Source organism: Phocoena phocoena, chromosome 3 (genome assembly GCF_963924675.1).
Source record: "Phocoena phocoena chromosome 3, mPhoPho1.1, whole genome shotgun sequence".
Taxonomy (NCBI): domain Eukaryota; kingdom Metazoa; phylum Chordata; class Mammalia; order Artiodactyla; family Phocoenidae; genus Phocoena; species Phocoena phocoena.
In genome coordinates this window covers 160,552,249-160,569,039 of record NC_089221.1, presented here as the reverse complement: position 1 = coordinate 160,569,039, position 16,791 = coordinate 160,552,249, and the positions used below count along the sequence as shown (strand labels likewise).

General features: G+C 47.1%; 1 protein-coding gene across 1 annotated transcript in view; it reads right to left on the bottom strand.

The window, feature by feature from the left end:
- The window catches only part of NWD1 (NACHT and WD repeat domain containing 1), a 74,662-nt gene extending 63,488 nt beyond the window's left edge, over window positions 1–11,174 (bottom strand). Inside the window, 5 exon segments of the mRNA XM_065875086.1 lie at window positions 2–261; window positions 3,981–4,278; window positions 8,802–8,918; window positions 11,095–11,138; window positions 11,141–11,174. Of these exon segments, the coding sequence (XP_065731158.1) occupies window positions 2–261; window positions 3,981–4,278; window positions 8,802–8,918; window positions 11,095–11,138; window positions 11,141–11,174 (753 nt within the window).
- Window positions 11,175–16,791: the final 5,617 nt, after the last annotated feature.

The following is a 16,791-nucleotide window of genomic DNA, read 5'->3' as shown; positions in this document are numbered from 1 at the left end:
GGTCCACCAGGTCTCGGCTCCATGCCAGGTGGTGGGCCTTGAGAACTCTGGGCTGCATGTCAGCGATGTGCTCCTTGAGGCTGCTGAGAAGGTTCTGGGCGTCTGTGTCCAGGCAGCCGGCTGCAAGCTGGTCCACTATCTTGAGGGCGCAGACCTCCAGGATGTGTTTGTTGAGGTCTTGGATATCTCTCAGGAAGACGGTCGCCCCCTGGTCCCAGTCTGTTGAGTTCAGCAGGTCCCGTTCTATTTCCCCCTCGATGGCTGCAAAAGCGGAGGAGATGGGAAGTGAGTGTGGTCAGCATTATGTCATCAGTTGGCTCGAATGGGAGCACTTGGTAGACACATTCCGGGGATGGAAACATTGGTTCTCAAGCTTAGTGTGTTTCAGAGTCACCTGGCATAACCACGGACAACATGCAAACGAATGCACTCCAGTGTTTTCCAATAAAACTTTATTTACAAGAACAAGCAGTGGGCCAGGTTTTGTCCTTGGGCCATGGTTTACTGAGCCCTGTCCCAGAGCATGCAGCAGCTGCCCTGAGGACCTGTATTTTCCAGAGCCGAGAGCTCACACTGACTTCTCCCTGGAGGCCATTGTTTTGAAATAGCAGTCAGACTGAGGAGTTATTTTTGAAGCCTCCCTGGGCTCAGCAGAGGATCCCAGCTCTCTAGCTGAGCGAGTCAGGCCCTTGGAGACAGGACTTAGTCTCAGAGCCAAAGACAAGAACCACTCAAAAGTCCTCCTTGGACTGGCCTCATGTGACCCTCAGCCCCATGAGTGAAGGTCAGAGACGAAGGCAGCTAACAGTCCCCAAACAGGATCCTTCTTGGACACATTTTGGCATGAACTAATCCAATACCATCTGTTCTGCCACCAGCAGGCTGTGTGACCCTAGGCAAATCACTGCACCTCTCTGAGTCTCTGTTTCCTCCCTTGTAACATGGGTGTACTAGTCCAACCTTGAAGGGGCTGTTGTGAGGATTTTCTGTGAAATAATGCTTGCGAAAAGCTGAGCACCTTATGCTGAAAGAACAAAACTAAACTCAAAAGTTTACAGTCTGTGATCTTATCTTCTATGATATGGTTGAAATAACAAAATAAATGAGATGGAGCTGGGTTAGTGGTTACCAGTGCTGTGGTTTGTGGGAAGCGGTGAGTGCTGCTCTAAAGGGACAGTGGGGGGAATCCTCGTGGTGAGGGAACAGCCCTGTGTATTGACCACAGTGGTTACTCGAAGCTACACAGGTGAGAAAATTGCAGAGAAGGAAATGGGCGAGACAAACATACACACACACACTCACACACACAAATGGTGTCTGTACAAGTGTGCTCTCTCTGGATTGTGACAATATCCACTTCCTGGTTGTGTAATAATATTGCACTCTAGTTTTGCAAGATGTTACCTTTGGGGGAAAATGGGTAAAGGATACCTCTTCCTCCTTTTTTTTTTTTTTTTCTTTTGGCAATTTCCTATGAATCTCTATTTCAAGATAAAAATTAAAAAAAAAAAAAAGTTGGGCGAGGTGCCTGGAAAATAATATGCTCTGAAGGTGCCGTCCATGACGTGCCCCTGAACTCCACAACTGTTTGTGCTTTCTGCTGATGTCAAGGAGTTTCTATTTGTTCTTTCAAGTGGGACTTCTTAATGGGCAAGGTTTGACATGATTGCTTAGAGATCTCATTGTTGAATGAGATCATGGCCGGGACAAGACCCTTTAGATCCCTCTAATGACTCCATTAGGTAATACCTCTGACTAGTTCCATTTTACAGATGAGGAAAAGGAGAGTCCAAGCTGCCAAAAGTCAATACGGCTGGAAGGGGGCAGGCCTGAGATGTAAATCCCGGCCCATCCCATAGTTGACCCCAGACGCTAATTACAGTCCCCATGTCAGACATCTCTATGAGAGCAATTAGCTCACTTGGCTTTGTGTCACAGAGCAAGCAATAGCAACATGGTAAGTGCACAAGAAACAGTAGCCTTAACATTATTATCCATATAAAAGTGTATTCAAAATTGATATGTCAGGACTTCCCCGGTGGTACAGTGGTTAAGACTCTGTGCTTCCAGTGCAGGGGGCATGGGTTCGATCCCTGGTCGGGGAAGTTCCGCATGTCGTACAGTGGGGACAAAAAAAAAAAAAAAATTTTGTATGTCATTACTAACCTTAACCAAAGGGTCAAGGTTAGGATCACCTGTGATGTCAAGTAGGCCTCAGGTACCCCTGATGCGATGGGATGGGGAGGGAACTTTACCTCTGCAGTCTTCCTCCCCAAAATCTATAATCCCAATTTAATCATGAGAAAATACCAGCCAAGCTCAGATTGAGGGACATTCTACAAAAGACCTGGCCAGTACTCCTCAAAATCGGTCAAGGTCATGAAAAACAAGGTCATGAAAAACTGTTGCAGACCAGAGTAGCCTAAGGAGACAAAGGACTAAATACAATGTGGGATCCTGGGACAGAAAGACATTGATGGGAGAACTGAGGAAACCCAAATAAAGTCTGGAGTCTAGTTACTAGTCATGCACCAATATTAAATACCGATGTTCATTTCTGAGTTCTGGTAAATGTACCTCAGTCACGTAAGATGTTAGCATTGTGGGAAGCTGGGTGAAGAACCTTCGGGAACTCTACACTATCTTTGTAGCTTTATAATGTTGTGACTTTTTTGTTCATCTAAAATTATCCTGAAATAAAAATTTTAAAAATTGGTATGTCTTTACTAGAATGTATATATATAATAGATAATAATCATATATTTTAATAAAATTAAAATACTATTAATAAATATCACTATATTCAATATCTTTAACTAAATCAATATATTTAATATGTTGATAAAATGGATTATATATTTTATAATGTGGGTAATATAAATTCATATATTTAATTTTTTTTTTTTTTTTTTTGCGGTACGTGGGCCTCTCACTGCTGTGGCCTACCCCGTTGCGGAGCACAGGCTCCAGACGCACAGGCTCAGCAGCCATGGCTCATGGACCCAGCTGCTCCACGGCACGTGGGATCCTCCCAGACCGGGGCACGAACCCGTGTCCACTGCATTGGCAGGTGGACTCTCAACCACTGCGCCACCAGGGAAGCCCTAATATTTTTGATAATATAAATTCATATATTTGATAGTGTGGATAATATAAATTCATATATTTAATAGTGTACGTAATATAAATACATATATTTCATAGCGTGGGTAATATAAATTCATATATTTAATAGTTTGGGTGATGTAAATTGACATACTAATAATCCATAAGCTGACATTACTAACTCATAAATAATAAGAAGAACCTATCTCTTGCTGACAGTCTATAGTAGGGCAATGGCTTGATCACAATGCATTTTTAGAAAAATCTTTCTGGTAGCCAGTGTGGAGGATGGAAAGGGCAGAGGACAAGGCCAGGGGTGAGAGGTAAGGGACCAGCTGGGAGCTGGGTGGTGGACTCAGACAGTCACAGGGGGGAATCCCTATTCTCCCACTTGGGCAAAAGAGACTCCTTCTTCCTCTGCCTCAGTTTTCACCTCAGAGGAAGGTACATTGATGAAGGACGACTCCTTAGCAGGGGACGGCTCTCGACTAACACAGGGTGACCCACTCTTCCAGTTTTCCTGGAACTGTCCTAGGTTTGGTCCTAAAAGTCCAGCATCGTGGGAGTGGCTCAGTCCCAGGCAAACAGGTATGGGGTCATCGTAGTACACGTCCCCCAAAGCCAGGAGCCTGCTTGGGAAAAGGAAAAGAGCCAGGGATCAGGAGAGAAGAATCCTAAGAGACTGAAATTAACCAGGACTTGACTTAACTCTGTTGGATCAGAAAAATAATCTTTCTCAGAACTAGGGCTCCGGGAGCTAGGTTGGTTTGGCATTTATAGAAATGCAGACTGTGGCGTTTGGACAAAACGTCATGTGTATTTTAAACGGGTGGATGTTTCCTGGGGACCCGCAAGGGGAGTCCCGGCAGCCTCACCTGACCGGTGGTAGTGGTGCCACTTCTCCTGGGTGATGAGGCCCAGCCTGGCGGCCTCCTGGGCTCCAGAGCGCAATGCAGAGATGAGGGTGGCCTCCTCGTGCCCACGGGCCTCCCCGCTGCCCAGGGTCTGCAGCAGGTAGGTGGGGGGAACGGCGCTCTCGTCTGTCCGGAAGCGTCGTGCCTCCAGCTCCAGGTCACGTGGCCTGGCGCTCAGCTGAGCTTTCAGCGCCTCCCACTCCTTTTCCTCGACCAGCGAGGGGACGGGACGGGGGCCGTACTGGTCACCTACGAGGGCCTGGAGGAGAGAGGAGTGTGGGGAGTAGAGGTTCAGATCTTGGCTTGGGCACTTAGATCCGTGACCCTGGGTGAGGCATGCCGAGCCCTTAAAGTGGTCCTGGTGGTTGTACCATGGAGATAATTATATTAAAGTAAGCAGATAGGTGAGTGGGTCCCCAGAGGAAGAGTACCAGCAATGGCTTTCTAGACATAAGAGAAACCATTTTGGCCTAAGCCATTTTGTGATCTAAGCCTGGCTGCAATGCTTGTCCTTGAACACATCTCAGTAAATCAATGATCTTAAGGGAAGTGAGGGAATGCACGAATAATGGAAAAGCAGTCAAGAAACAATAGTCCAGTGATAAAAAGAGTCCCAGCTCCTCCTCAAGGGATATACGTATAATATATCTTTGAGTTCTCCAGGAACCAAGACCCCTACCCAAGTGGAGGGTAGAATGATGACGTGGACCCTGCTGACTTCAGTCAACTAAAGCTTGGACTCTGTGAACCTTTGCCCCAATTCTATGCTGAAGTCTCCTCTGCTCAAGCCCCTTCATGAATATACATGTACCCTGAGCTTCAAACTTCCCCAGTTTTGCTGTTCGGGGAGACACTGCTTTGGGAAAGGTCCCCGGTGTCCCCCTTACTTGCTGCAGGTCATAATAAATCCTTCTCCTGATCTTCCACTTGTGAGTGAAACAATATTGCCTGCCATGCCAGTAAACAAAGGATGTTGCAGCCATCGAACCGTCACATTACAGCCTCCCCGACGGTGAGCCCTGAGGAAACTCAGGAGGGAAACAGGGTGCCTGCCGTCAAGGAGTCCGCCACTGCAGCCACCCCCAAAGATGCACCCTGAGGAGACTCAGGATGTGAAAACACAGGATGCTGGCCCCAGATAGCTGAGGTGTATATCAAAGGAATAATTTCAGTGAGCCCAAACTCTTGCATCTTCCCATACATAGGAAAGCAATAAATTCCTTGACTTAAGATATCTGGTTTTCTTTAACAGTAATCTTTTGATATTCTTACTACATGATCTTTGTTGCAAAAACTCCTATCTATATATGCTGGTTTCCCCTTTTCCTCTTTGGAGCAGTCTCTCTGTGTTATTTGAGATGCTGTCTCCCAGGCTTGAAGTCCTAAGAATGTCCACCAAATAAAACATAACTCAACTTTTAGGTTGTGCTTTTTTTTTTCAGTCGACATGATTTATCTAAGGATCTTAAACTGGAAGACTATCCTGGATTATCAAAGTGGGCCTGAAATGTAATCCCAAGAGTCCTTATCAAGAGACAGGCAGAGGAAGATCTGACACAAATAGAAAAGGAGAAGAAGATGCTGTGACAACAGAGGCAGAGACTGGGGGAGTGCAGCCACAAGCCAAGGAATACCTGGAGACCCCAGAAGCTGGAGAAGACAAGAAGATTCACCCTGAGAAAGCTAGGAAGGAGTGCGACCCTGCTGATACCTTGATTTCAGACTTCCGGCCTCCAGATTGTGAGAGAATAAGTTTCTGTCGTTTTAAGCTCCCTGCCCCCCACATTTGTGGTCATTTGTTATGACAGCCACAGGAAACACCTTGTTTACCTATTACTAGGTGCTGGCTTGTCCCAGCAATAGAGCTGTGACAAGAATGAAGGCCTCCCTTGGCTCTGCCCAAATCTCACACTCTGATGTGGCCCTGGGGGCAGGACTGTCCCCAGTAGCAGCCAGGGAGCAGGGCCAGATGAGGGGGGAGGTGAACATGGGTCTCCAAAGTGCCGGGTGGATCCTGTCTTTAGAATTTGATATTTTGTTCCTCATGGATTTGGGGGGTCAATTTTGATATTAAAAATAAACATTGCATTAAAATATTAATTATCTTGATAACTAAGATTTTGGAAGGATTTGCAAGGTCCCTGGGCCATTTGGGCCTGGGGGAAGCTCAGAGATCATCCTCCCTCCTGTCCCCCATCCCCCATGCCACCTGGAAGCTGCATTGTGCTTTTTTTTTTTTTGAAAAACCAGAAATTGTATTTTATCATCACTCCTCTGCTTACAAAAACAAACAATAAAACGTCTATGAAGGATTTCCACGACACTTAACATAACCCTTAGCTTTGGCCCGTAAGGCCCCTGTGAATTGGTTCCCGCCTCCCTGTCTCTCCAAGTTTATCTTGTACCACTAATCCCCTTTTCCATTTTGCTTCTGTCACATTGACCTTTCTGTTTCTATGATAAATGTGCTCATTCTCACCTCAGTACGCGGGCCTCTCACTGTTGTGGCCTCTCCCGTTGCGGAGCACAGGCTCCGGACGCGCAGGCTCAGCGGCCATGGCTCACGGGCCCAGCCGCTCCGCGGCATGTGGGATCTTCCCGGACGGGGGCACGAACCTGTGTCCCCTGCATCGGCAGGCGGACTCCCAACCACTGCGCCACCAGGGAAGCCCTGCATTGTGCTTTTGATTGCCTGCAATTTGAGTTGCAAAATCGAATTCTTCCTGGAGTTCATTTTCTCCCCACCTCCCTTTTTTCTTTACAAAATTTTTTTCTTTTCTTTTTTCTTTGAAACACAACAAAATGATCAATCATCAGGCTCAATCATCAGCAGAATTAGAAGACTGGAAAAAAAATGTGTGAAGGAGATACGTAAGCCAGATGGTACAGCCTTTCAAACGTTAGGATGTATTTTAAAGCAATAATTAAAATTGGAAACTATACTCAACATTTTTTAATAACCTATAAGGGAAAAGAATCTGAAAAAGAATATATATGTATAACTGAATCACTTTGCTGTACACCTGAAACTAACACTACATTGTAAATCAACTATACTTCAATAAATAAATAAATAAAATAAAGTGGTTCAAACTTCCAGTTATAAGACAAATATGTCCTGGGGAGGTAATGTAGGTAACACTGCTGTAGAGTATATCTGAAAGTTGCTAAGAGACTAAATCCTAAACATTCTCATCACTAGGGAAGAACATTTTCCTTTTTCATATCTATATGAGCAGATGGGTGTTAACTGAACTTATTTAATAATCATTTCACAACACATATAAGTCAAGTCATTATGCTGTACACTTTCAGTGTTGCATGTCAATTATATCTCAATAAGATTGGGAAAAAAAGAAAAATTGATGCCAACATACAAAGAAAAGTATAGAACAAAAGAATGAAAACACAATGGTAACTGTATAGATAAAACTTGATACATAATAAAGAAAGTTTTTCGCATCTGCTGCCAGGTCTTAGTCTTTTTTTTTTTAAGGAGACAATCTCTAAGGCAGCACTAGAACTTCTGGAAGTGCTGGAAGTGTTCACATCCTTGCTGTCCAATATGCTGGCCACTTGACACAAGTGACAACTGAACCACCGTAATGTGGCTGGTGCAACCAAGGAGGTGAAAGTTTAATTCTACTTGACTTTAATTAATTTAAATTTAAATCACCACATGTGGTTCATGGCTACCGCATGGGGCAGTGCAGTTTTAAGGCCAAACAGGCCTCATCTATTTGTCTTTATTTCCCTAGAAAACAGTTTTCATATGGGGACTACCCTCTCCTAATTCCTACATTCTTATCTCCAGGAGAGGTTTTTTTCTGGGAGCTGCTCAAAGCTTCTTTGTGATTAAGATGTATTGGGCAAAGCTACTTTCTTGACTTTTTTCGTCTTTACTTTCTAGGACAGGGGTAGGCAAATTTTTCCAACAAGGGCCAAATAGCCAATATTTTCAGCTTTGCAGGCCAGACGGTCTATGTGGCAACTACTGAACTCTGCCATTGAAGCTGGGAAGCAGCCTTGGGCGATATGTAAATGAATGGGTATGGCCGTGTGCCAATAAAGCCTTATTTATAAAAACAGGTAGGGGGCCGGATTTGCCCCATAGACTGTGGCTTGCTGACCCCTGCTCTAGGATTTATGAGCCAAAATGCCATAGCTCTTGGTGTATCTGAAACTTGGTGATGTAATAAATCAAAACCCTGGAATATCATTTGCTGGTCATAACCCAAACCATTAATTGTGAGCTGGGGGTTGTTCTGGTGTCAGAGGGAGTGTAGTTGGGGGCGAGAGAAGACCCTGATTGGTCTCACCTGGGGGGAAGTGTGCCCCTGAGGCAGGCTCCAGATAGGGCCACAGAGTCTGCTCCCAACACCATGGGGCACATTGGAGAAAAAAATTTTCAATACCCTGTAGATCTCCACTTTCTCTATGGTTTTCTAGGACCTCAACATTCCCCAGACAAAGTGAATGAGGTGAAAAACCCGGGGGAAGTTTCGGAGCAAATTCTAAGATCCCTTTGGGCTTCAACACTGCTCTCCAACTCATCTGCTGCTTCTACTTGACTGCTAATGTCTGGATCCCAGCTAGCTCTGCAGAAAAATGAGTGCTGTGATTGATTAGCAATGTCTGCCACAGGCAGCCTACGAAGATTGGGTATGATAGCAGAAATGCCACCCACTTCCCTCCACTGACGGGTTTGGATAAGAAGTAGGGGCCATATCCTGGTGGTAGAATGAGAAGTAAGAGCTAATCCATCCCTCCCAAGAGACTCACAACAAAAGCTGGCCCTATGGATGTTTTCTGACACCAGCCAAGCTCCTCCAAGCAGAGTTCCATGGTCATGTGGTTGGTGGCCTCGGTGTTCCGAATACCCCACCTCAGATCAACCACCTGGAAATAACAAGCATGGGTTTGTCAGGAAGGTGGTAGGATGGGTGATTTTTTAAAAATTACCTTTGATAAAGGTGTAAAATTTCTTCAATAATTAAAAATTTTTTAAAATTAATTAATTAATTTATTTATGTATTTATTGGTTGGTTGGTTGTGTTGGGTCTTTGTTGTTTCTCTAGTTGCAGAGAGTGGGGTCTACTCTTCATTGAGGTGTGTGGGCTTCTCACTGAGGTAGCTTCTCTTGTTGCGGGGCACAGGCTCTAGGCCTGCAGGCTTCAGTAGTTGCAGCACGTGGGCTCAGTAGTTGCAGCACGTAGATCTAGGGCATGTGGGCTTCAGTAGTTGTGGCGTGCGAGCTCAGTAGTTGTGGCACACGGGCTTAGTTGCTCTGAGGCATGTGGGATCTTCCCGGACCAGGGATCGAACCTGTGTCGCTTACGTTGGCAGGCAGATTCTTAACCACTGTGCCACCAGGGAAGTCCCTCTTCAATAATTTTTGATAGCCTCTCCTCAAAGAGGGATATCTGGATCAAAAGAATTTGAATGACACCCATAATCCCAGTGTAATCATGAGAAAAATATCTGACAGACCCAGATTGGAGACATCCTGCAGGACACCTGGGCAGTTATCCCCAAGACTGCGATGGTCATGAGTACAAAGGAGAAGACCAAGGAGCTGTCCCAGCCACAGAAGAGTGGGAAGCTGTGACAACTAAACGTAACAGGGTTCCCTGGCCGGGGTCCTCAACCAGAGAGGGGACACGAATAGAAGACCTGGTGACAGTCAAGTAAAGTCCAGAGGTTGCTTAATGGTAACGTCCCGATGTCCATTTCTTAGTTATGACAAACATGCCCCGATAATAGATGTTTACAATATAGGGGAAGAAGTAGGTGTGGGGCATATGGGAACTCTGTACCATAGGCAACTTTCCTGCCAGTCTAAATTCTGAACTCAAAAATTTACTTAAAAACATTAAAAAAAAAGTTTAAAGAGCTTGGGCATTTTCAAACTGTTCCTTTTTAAACGAGGACATGTCCACACTTGTTCGCAGAGCTTTCTTTGCAAAGGAGGGTTTTCGTTTGGCCAGAATCGGATGTGGCGAAGTCTCCCTGGCAACCGCACGCTTGTGGTCCATTTTTGCCTGCTAGGCAGGAGCTGGCCAGGCAGAAGGGTTCAATTCAAGTAGTGAAGCTGACCCCACAGAAAGCTGGGTGAGGAGAGGGGGATGGGAATCAGAATGCTCCCTGCCTCCCTAAATTCCTTTGTCCAGAGGGAAAGACAAAATTCCTAATAAACTACAGCATGGGGTGAAAGGAGTGCAGTACTGGATGTGGCTGGAGGAGGAAGGGGAGAAGGAAAAAGTGTCAGCCACCAGCTCTGGGCAAGAACCTTCATCTCTCTGGGTCACTGTCTCTCCGACTGCGTCTTGAGGATGTTTACTGTGTTAGCTACACAGCACCTGGTGGACATTAAAGGGATGAACACGGGATGTTTCATCGGTGCTCAGCACCTATGTTTTCCTTTTTAGTGTCTCTGCCATTGAACTATGTCTCATGATCAGTGGCGGGCAAAGTCAGATTCCCATCACAGCACTGCTTCTTTCTTAGTAGTATATAAATGCTGGTGGGGGCCGTTGGTGTGATGGATGACAGTCGTAAATGGCAAGGAGGCAGCATCACCTGAAGCTGAGACTCCAAAGACAGTTTGTTGGTTTCCGCTTGGAAACGTGCAGGCAGCAACATCCCCGCCCTGGGATCGGTGCACTCTATTTGGGGCCCGTGGTGACTGCCCAGCTGGTACACCATTAGTGTCCCAGGAAAAAGGCACGTCTCACCTGCCTGCCCACCCCGGATATCCCAATGCCCTCTTAGATGCCCCCGAAGCTGCCCCAGTGCAGGGAGAGCCCGGGAAGGCAGGACAAAACAACAACAAAAATGACATGCCCAAGGAGCAGGGTCGCAAGGCAGCCACGCCTAGTACTTTGTGCCACACCACCTGTGCTGATCACAGTGCCTGTGGCCACGACCCCTCCACTCTCCTTTTTTAAGAGGACTTTAAGCCTCCGTGGTGTAACGCTGGCACAGGGTCCTTCTAAGCAAAGAGCCCGTGTGACTGCCCGGGTGGCACACCCTCGTTCCCTGACGCTGCGGCAGTGAGGAACAGTGGGGCAATTACCTCGGACATCAGGCTGTGCTTCTGGCAGAAGGTCTGTACTACGGGGTAGGCGGTGCTCTGTAGGGCTTCCCTCTCTGCATCCGTATCAGCAAGGAGTGGCGTGGAGGATATGAATAGGAAGAACCCAGAACTCTTCCCTGCCCCACGGCTCTACTTTTAGCCTCATTTGCTCCCACCAAGGCTGGGACCCTTCACAGTGAATCAAAAGATACAAAAAACAGGAGGTAAACCAGAAAGACCAACTACGCCCAGGACTTTCCTGTTGTTACTGCTAAAAGTCCCACATCCCAGGAAACCTCTCAGTTCCAGCTAACCAGGATGGTTGGTCACCTCAGGTTAGAATTGCCAGATAAAATACAGGACACCCAGTTGATTTACATTTCAGATAAACGATGAAAAACTTGATAGCCTAAGTATAGCCCACTCCATAGATCCCAGAATTTGCATGTCTGATAAGCCCTGTTCAACTTGCACTTGGGATGAACACCAAATCATTTATCCGCATAAGTATGCCCCTCTCTGCACACTATTTGGGATATACTTACGCTTAAAAGATTATTGGTTGTTTATCTCAAGTGCAAGTTGAACTGGGAGCCCTGGTTTTGTTGCTGGTGGTGGCGGTTTGGTTTTTTATTTTTCCTAGAACTCTGGCAGCCCTACCTATAGAGTAAACCTGGATTCTGAGACTTTTCCCACCACTTGACTTCACTGTGTGGCCTTGTGCCCAGTGTCAGGCTATCCTCGGTTTCCCCCTCTGTAAAATGGGGGTGATGCCTCTACTTTGCAGGGCTGCAAGCTCCCCAAAGTCAAGAACCTCTGCCTGTCTAGGTCACTGATAATTTCTCAGCCCTCAACCCAGGGGCTCAATAAATGTTGTTTTTGGTATAAATCAGGTGTTTTTGGTTTTGTTTTTGTTTTAATATCCGGAGAAGAGGTTATTAAACATTTACCAGCACACACCATGTAGTCTTTGCCTTCATGGAGCTTACGACCCGGTTGGAGGAGTCAGACATTAAATAAACACATAACTTGAATAACTACAGCTTATGGGTCCTGGGGCTTCATGGGTTCCAGGACCTGCTGGAGCCCAGTATGACTACAACACATGGGTGAAGTGAGAATCAAACCAGATATAGCTGAGGAGTGAACAGGGTCCCCTTCATGCAGAGCCTTGTAGCTACAGGAAGATTCAGGCACTTTTTAAGCCTAGAGTGTAGAATGTTCATCATTCATATTCATTGCAATATCATTTGCTACTCAGAGTAACTGTGTCAAGTCAGGCTCTGAGCCTGGCTTATGGAAGAGGAAAGAGAGGGTCAGGGAGGCTCTCCCTCACCAGTTCCTACGTGGGTCACTGTCCCGGTTGCTTTCACATCCAGGTGTCTTAGAGGACCCTGCGAGCCATGCCCATTGCCCTGGCATCCCCTGAGCCCTCAGCCCTGCCTGAGACCGTCGAGTTGATGAAGATGGCCACACTGCTGGATGGAAGTGCCGGGAGGGGGCCTGACTGACCCTGGAGAGGCCGCCGGCGGGTGCCCGGGCTGAGGGGCCTGACGTTCACGCTGCCTGCCCACCTGGACAGTCCTTCCCCAGGAAAGGACCTGGGCCTCAGAGACCTCACGCCAGTGGCCAGATGGCCTTCCTAGGAGGCCAGCCAGGCAGGGTCATCTGGAGCGGGGCTCCCATCTCACTCTCTCAGCTCCCCTCGGCTACCTGCAGGCTCTGTCACCTCCAGCACCCCCGGGGGGCTGAACCAGTGGCTCTCCACTGCTCTGCTTGGTCTGCGAGTGCTAATGGGGGGAATGTTGGACAGTGGCCTCCCAGCCAAGGCCCCTGGATGTTGACTCCTCCAGGCACCGGAGCCTTTTGCCCCTCAACCAATTGCTCCTCACCCCGGGAGCTCAGCGGTCACCATAGCAACTGTGGTTTCCTGGCGCTTGGTGTTGGGGCCCAGGGACCAGCCAGCCTCCCAAACACCTGGGTCTCTTGGGGCTCCATGAAAGTTGAGCCTGGGCCCAGGTGTGCAGATGGAGGCCGTGCGATGCTGGGAGGCATGTCCAGTCCTGGCAGGACAGGCAAGAAGGACAAACTCAGTGGAACCCCCCCACCCCATCCTGTGCTCACCGATGAAGCACAGGTGCCAGGTGTACTATTTAAGCCAGCAGTTCTCAACTGGGGGCCATTCTGCCCCCCCCCCCGGGGACATTGCAATGTCTGGAGACATTTTTGGTTGTAACGACTGGGAGAAGGGGTGCTACTGGTATCTAGTGGGTGGAGCCCAGGGACGCTGCTCAACACCCCACGATGCACAGGATGGTGCCACCACGGAGAATTACCAGCCTGCAAATGTCAGCAGTGCTGAGAAACTGGGCAAGCAGCTTTAAATCAACTCTAGTTGGATCTCTTTGCCTGCAGGAAGTGTGCAGCCTGAGGAGCGCTCTCCTTGGTAAGAAGGGAGATTAGCAAGTCTCCAGGGGAGCAGTTAAGGACCTACCCATATGAAATTGAGATGTGTTCTTTGAAATAATCAAAAACACCACTTGAGCAACATGGATGGATCTTGAGGGCATTATGCTAAGTGAAGTAAGTCAGAGAAAGACAAATACTGTATGATCTCACTTATATGTGAAATCTAACAAAAGCCCAACTTAGAACAGAGAGTAGAACGGTGGTTGCCAGGGACAGTAGGGTGGGAGAAATGGGGAGATGTTAGCCAAAGGGTACAAACTTCCAGTTATAAGATGAATAAGTCCGGGAATCTAACGTATAGCATGGAGATTATAATGAATGATACTGTATTATACACTCAAAAGTTGCTAAGAGAGTTAAATGTTCCCACCGCAAAAACGAAATGGTAATTATGTGACATGATGGAGTCATGTTAGCTAATGCATGGTGGTAACCATCCCGCAATACATAAGTACATCAAATCGACACGTGATATACCCTAAACTTACCCAATGGTGTGTGTCAATTATATCTCAATAAAGCTGGGGGGAAAATAATCAAAAACATGATCAGGGAAAGACCTTCTCAGGATGTGAAAGTGTTTATTGAAAATAAGCAGTTTTGAAAATTCTTTGGTGATCTTGGTCACGCCCACCCACCTCTCAATGTTAATAAACCACAGACAGGAGAAATGGATACCTTGGCATCCATGGCCTTGCTTGGAGTGCTGGCTCCTCCATCACCTTCTTGGAGGACTTAAGCAGACAGCCTCTCTCCTGGGACAGCAGCTCCATCTTCTGTGAAATGGGAGTGAGGACAACTCAGGGGTGGGCTAGGGTGAGGAGAGAGAGGCATTCACCTCAGGATCAACATGTAAGGAAGTACAACGTAACTGAAAATCAAAATGAATGCCAAAAGGTCTGTGATGAACAAAATGTGAACGAGGTATTTGGGAGAGAGGTATGTAACGTCCCCACTTTACATACGGGCACTCAATAAACAGTGTTATCAGTTCTACCTAAAAGGCTGAACATTTTCATACGTTTTCCTTCTCTGCCTCAACTTCCCTTCCCTGCCTGTCCACCCAGCAAAGACTCTGCTGTTCAGGGATCACCAGAACCACCCTAGGTTTGGAGGATTCACTAGAAGGACTTGCAGAATTCACAAAAGCTGTTTTACTCACGGTGATGGTTTATTACAGTGAAAAGATACAGATTGGGACTTCCCTGGGGTTAAGACTCTGGACTTCCACTGCAGGGGGCGTAGGTTCAATCCCTGGTTGGGAAACTAAGACCCCCACGTGGTGCGGCCAAAAAATAAAGAAAAAGGATACAGATTAACAGTGGTTGCCTTTGGGCAGAGAGTTTAAAAGCCTTGATTGGAAGGGAAACTTACTTCTCATGATGTAAGCTTTTATACAACTTAAGGTTGATTTTAAATATTGCATTTTCCATTTTAAATGCTAGTAAATAACAGAAAGGACGCCATCCTGGTAGTCTTTCAGAGCTCCAAAATGCCTCTTCTAAATGAGAGAAAAACAGTTACACTTGATGTCTGTTTGATGTTGTCTTATTTTCATAAATGTTTTATCGCTAGAACCGTGAGCTGAAAGGAGATAGTGAATGTAAGAATATTGGTTCTGTGAAAAAGATTAACAAGCAAGTTCTACTTGAGATTGGGTAGTTAATGGGGGCCTCTTTGAGAAAGTCACCAAAAAAAAAAAAAAAAAGATGCAGATGAAAACAGCCAAGGGAAGAGGAGATGCATAAGGCAGCATCCAGGAACAAAACAGTGTTGAGATTCCAATTGTCCCCTCCCAGTGGAGTCATGTGGGCAGCCTTTAATTCTCACAGCAACAGTGTGTGACAACATGCATGGTGTACTGCCAACCACAGAAACTTACCTTAGCCTTGTTGTCCAGGGTTTTCTCTGGTGTCGGTCACATAGACATGGCTGACCTCAGTTTCCAGCCCCTCCAGAGGTCCAGCTGATACTACTTGGCCCAAGTCCCCAACTATAAGTCACATTGTTAGCATAGATTATCTGGCATATCCCAAGGTCCCCAGGTAAACCAAGACACTTTTATCAGGCAGGACATTCCAAGGACTTAGAGATCACCTCCCAGGAGCTGGGCAAGGGCCAAATCTTTCACGTTCAGAGTGTGGACAGCCCAGGCCTGCTGAGTTAATTCTTTGCCGCACAGACTCAATAAATATTGTGACACTGAGTTGACTGTCACCATTTTTTGGTTTTGTTTTGTTTTTTTGTTTGTTTGTTTTTTGTTTTTTGCAGTATGTGGGCCTCTCACTGTTGTGACCTCTCCCGTTGCGGAGCACAGGCTCCGGATGCGCAGGCTCAGCGGCCATGGCTCATGGGCCCAGCCGCTCCGCGGCATGTGGGATCTTCCCGGACCGGGGCATGGACCCGTGTTCCCTGCATCGGCAGGCGGACTCTCAACCACTGCGCCACGAGGGAAGCCCTGACTGTCACCATTTTATGCATAAGGAAACCGAGGCTCAGAGTGAGAACTTTCACTAGCCTGGAAAGGCAGTCAGTGAGCGAGTGCTGGTCTGGGACCCTCTCCTCCAGGGAACTCCCAAGGCCAGCCTGGCCATCCAGCCACCTTCCCACAACCCACTGGACCCTCTGATTCAGGTGCACCCTGCTGACCTCACCCAGGCCCCAGCTCTGGACTCCAATGTTGGTTTAGGCTTTCTCTTAGCCCCTCCTCGCAAGTCTCCTGACCTTGAATTTGCATCCCCTAAATCTCTGTTCCTTCCCCCATTTCCCTGGGTCCCCAGTAGACCCCTTGGACCAGACCTCACTCCAGTGCATGGCCATGTTCTCTTGGTTACCACCTCCTGACTAGGAGGATTGGAAGGTTTTGACCTTGACACACATGTTAAGCTTTCTTTCTATTCCTCTAGCCCAGACTTTTCCAATCTCAGCACTGCTAACATTTGGGACCAGGTCATTCTTTGGAGTGGAGGCCATGTTGTGCATTGTAAGATACTGAGGAGCATCCTGGCCTTGGCTCACTGGATGCCAGTAGCAGACACCCCCCTACACACATACACACACGCATGTGTGCACGCACACACACACACACCAAGTTGTGACAAAAATCTCTGCAGACATTGCCAGTGTCTACCGGGGGCAGAATCTTGCCCGATTGAGAATCCCTGGTCTACACTGGCCAATTTATTTCAGTCTCAGTGCCTTTGCACGTGCCATACCTGAACTAACCAC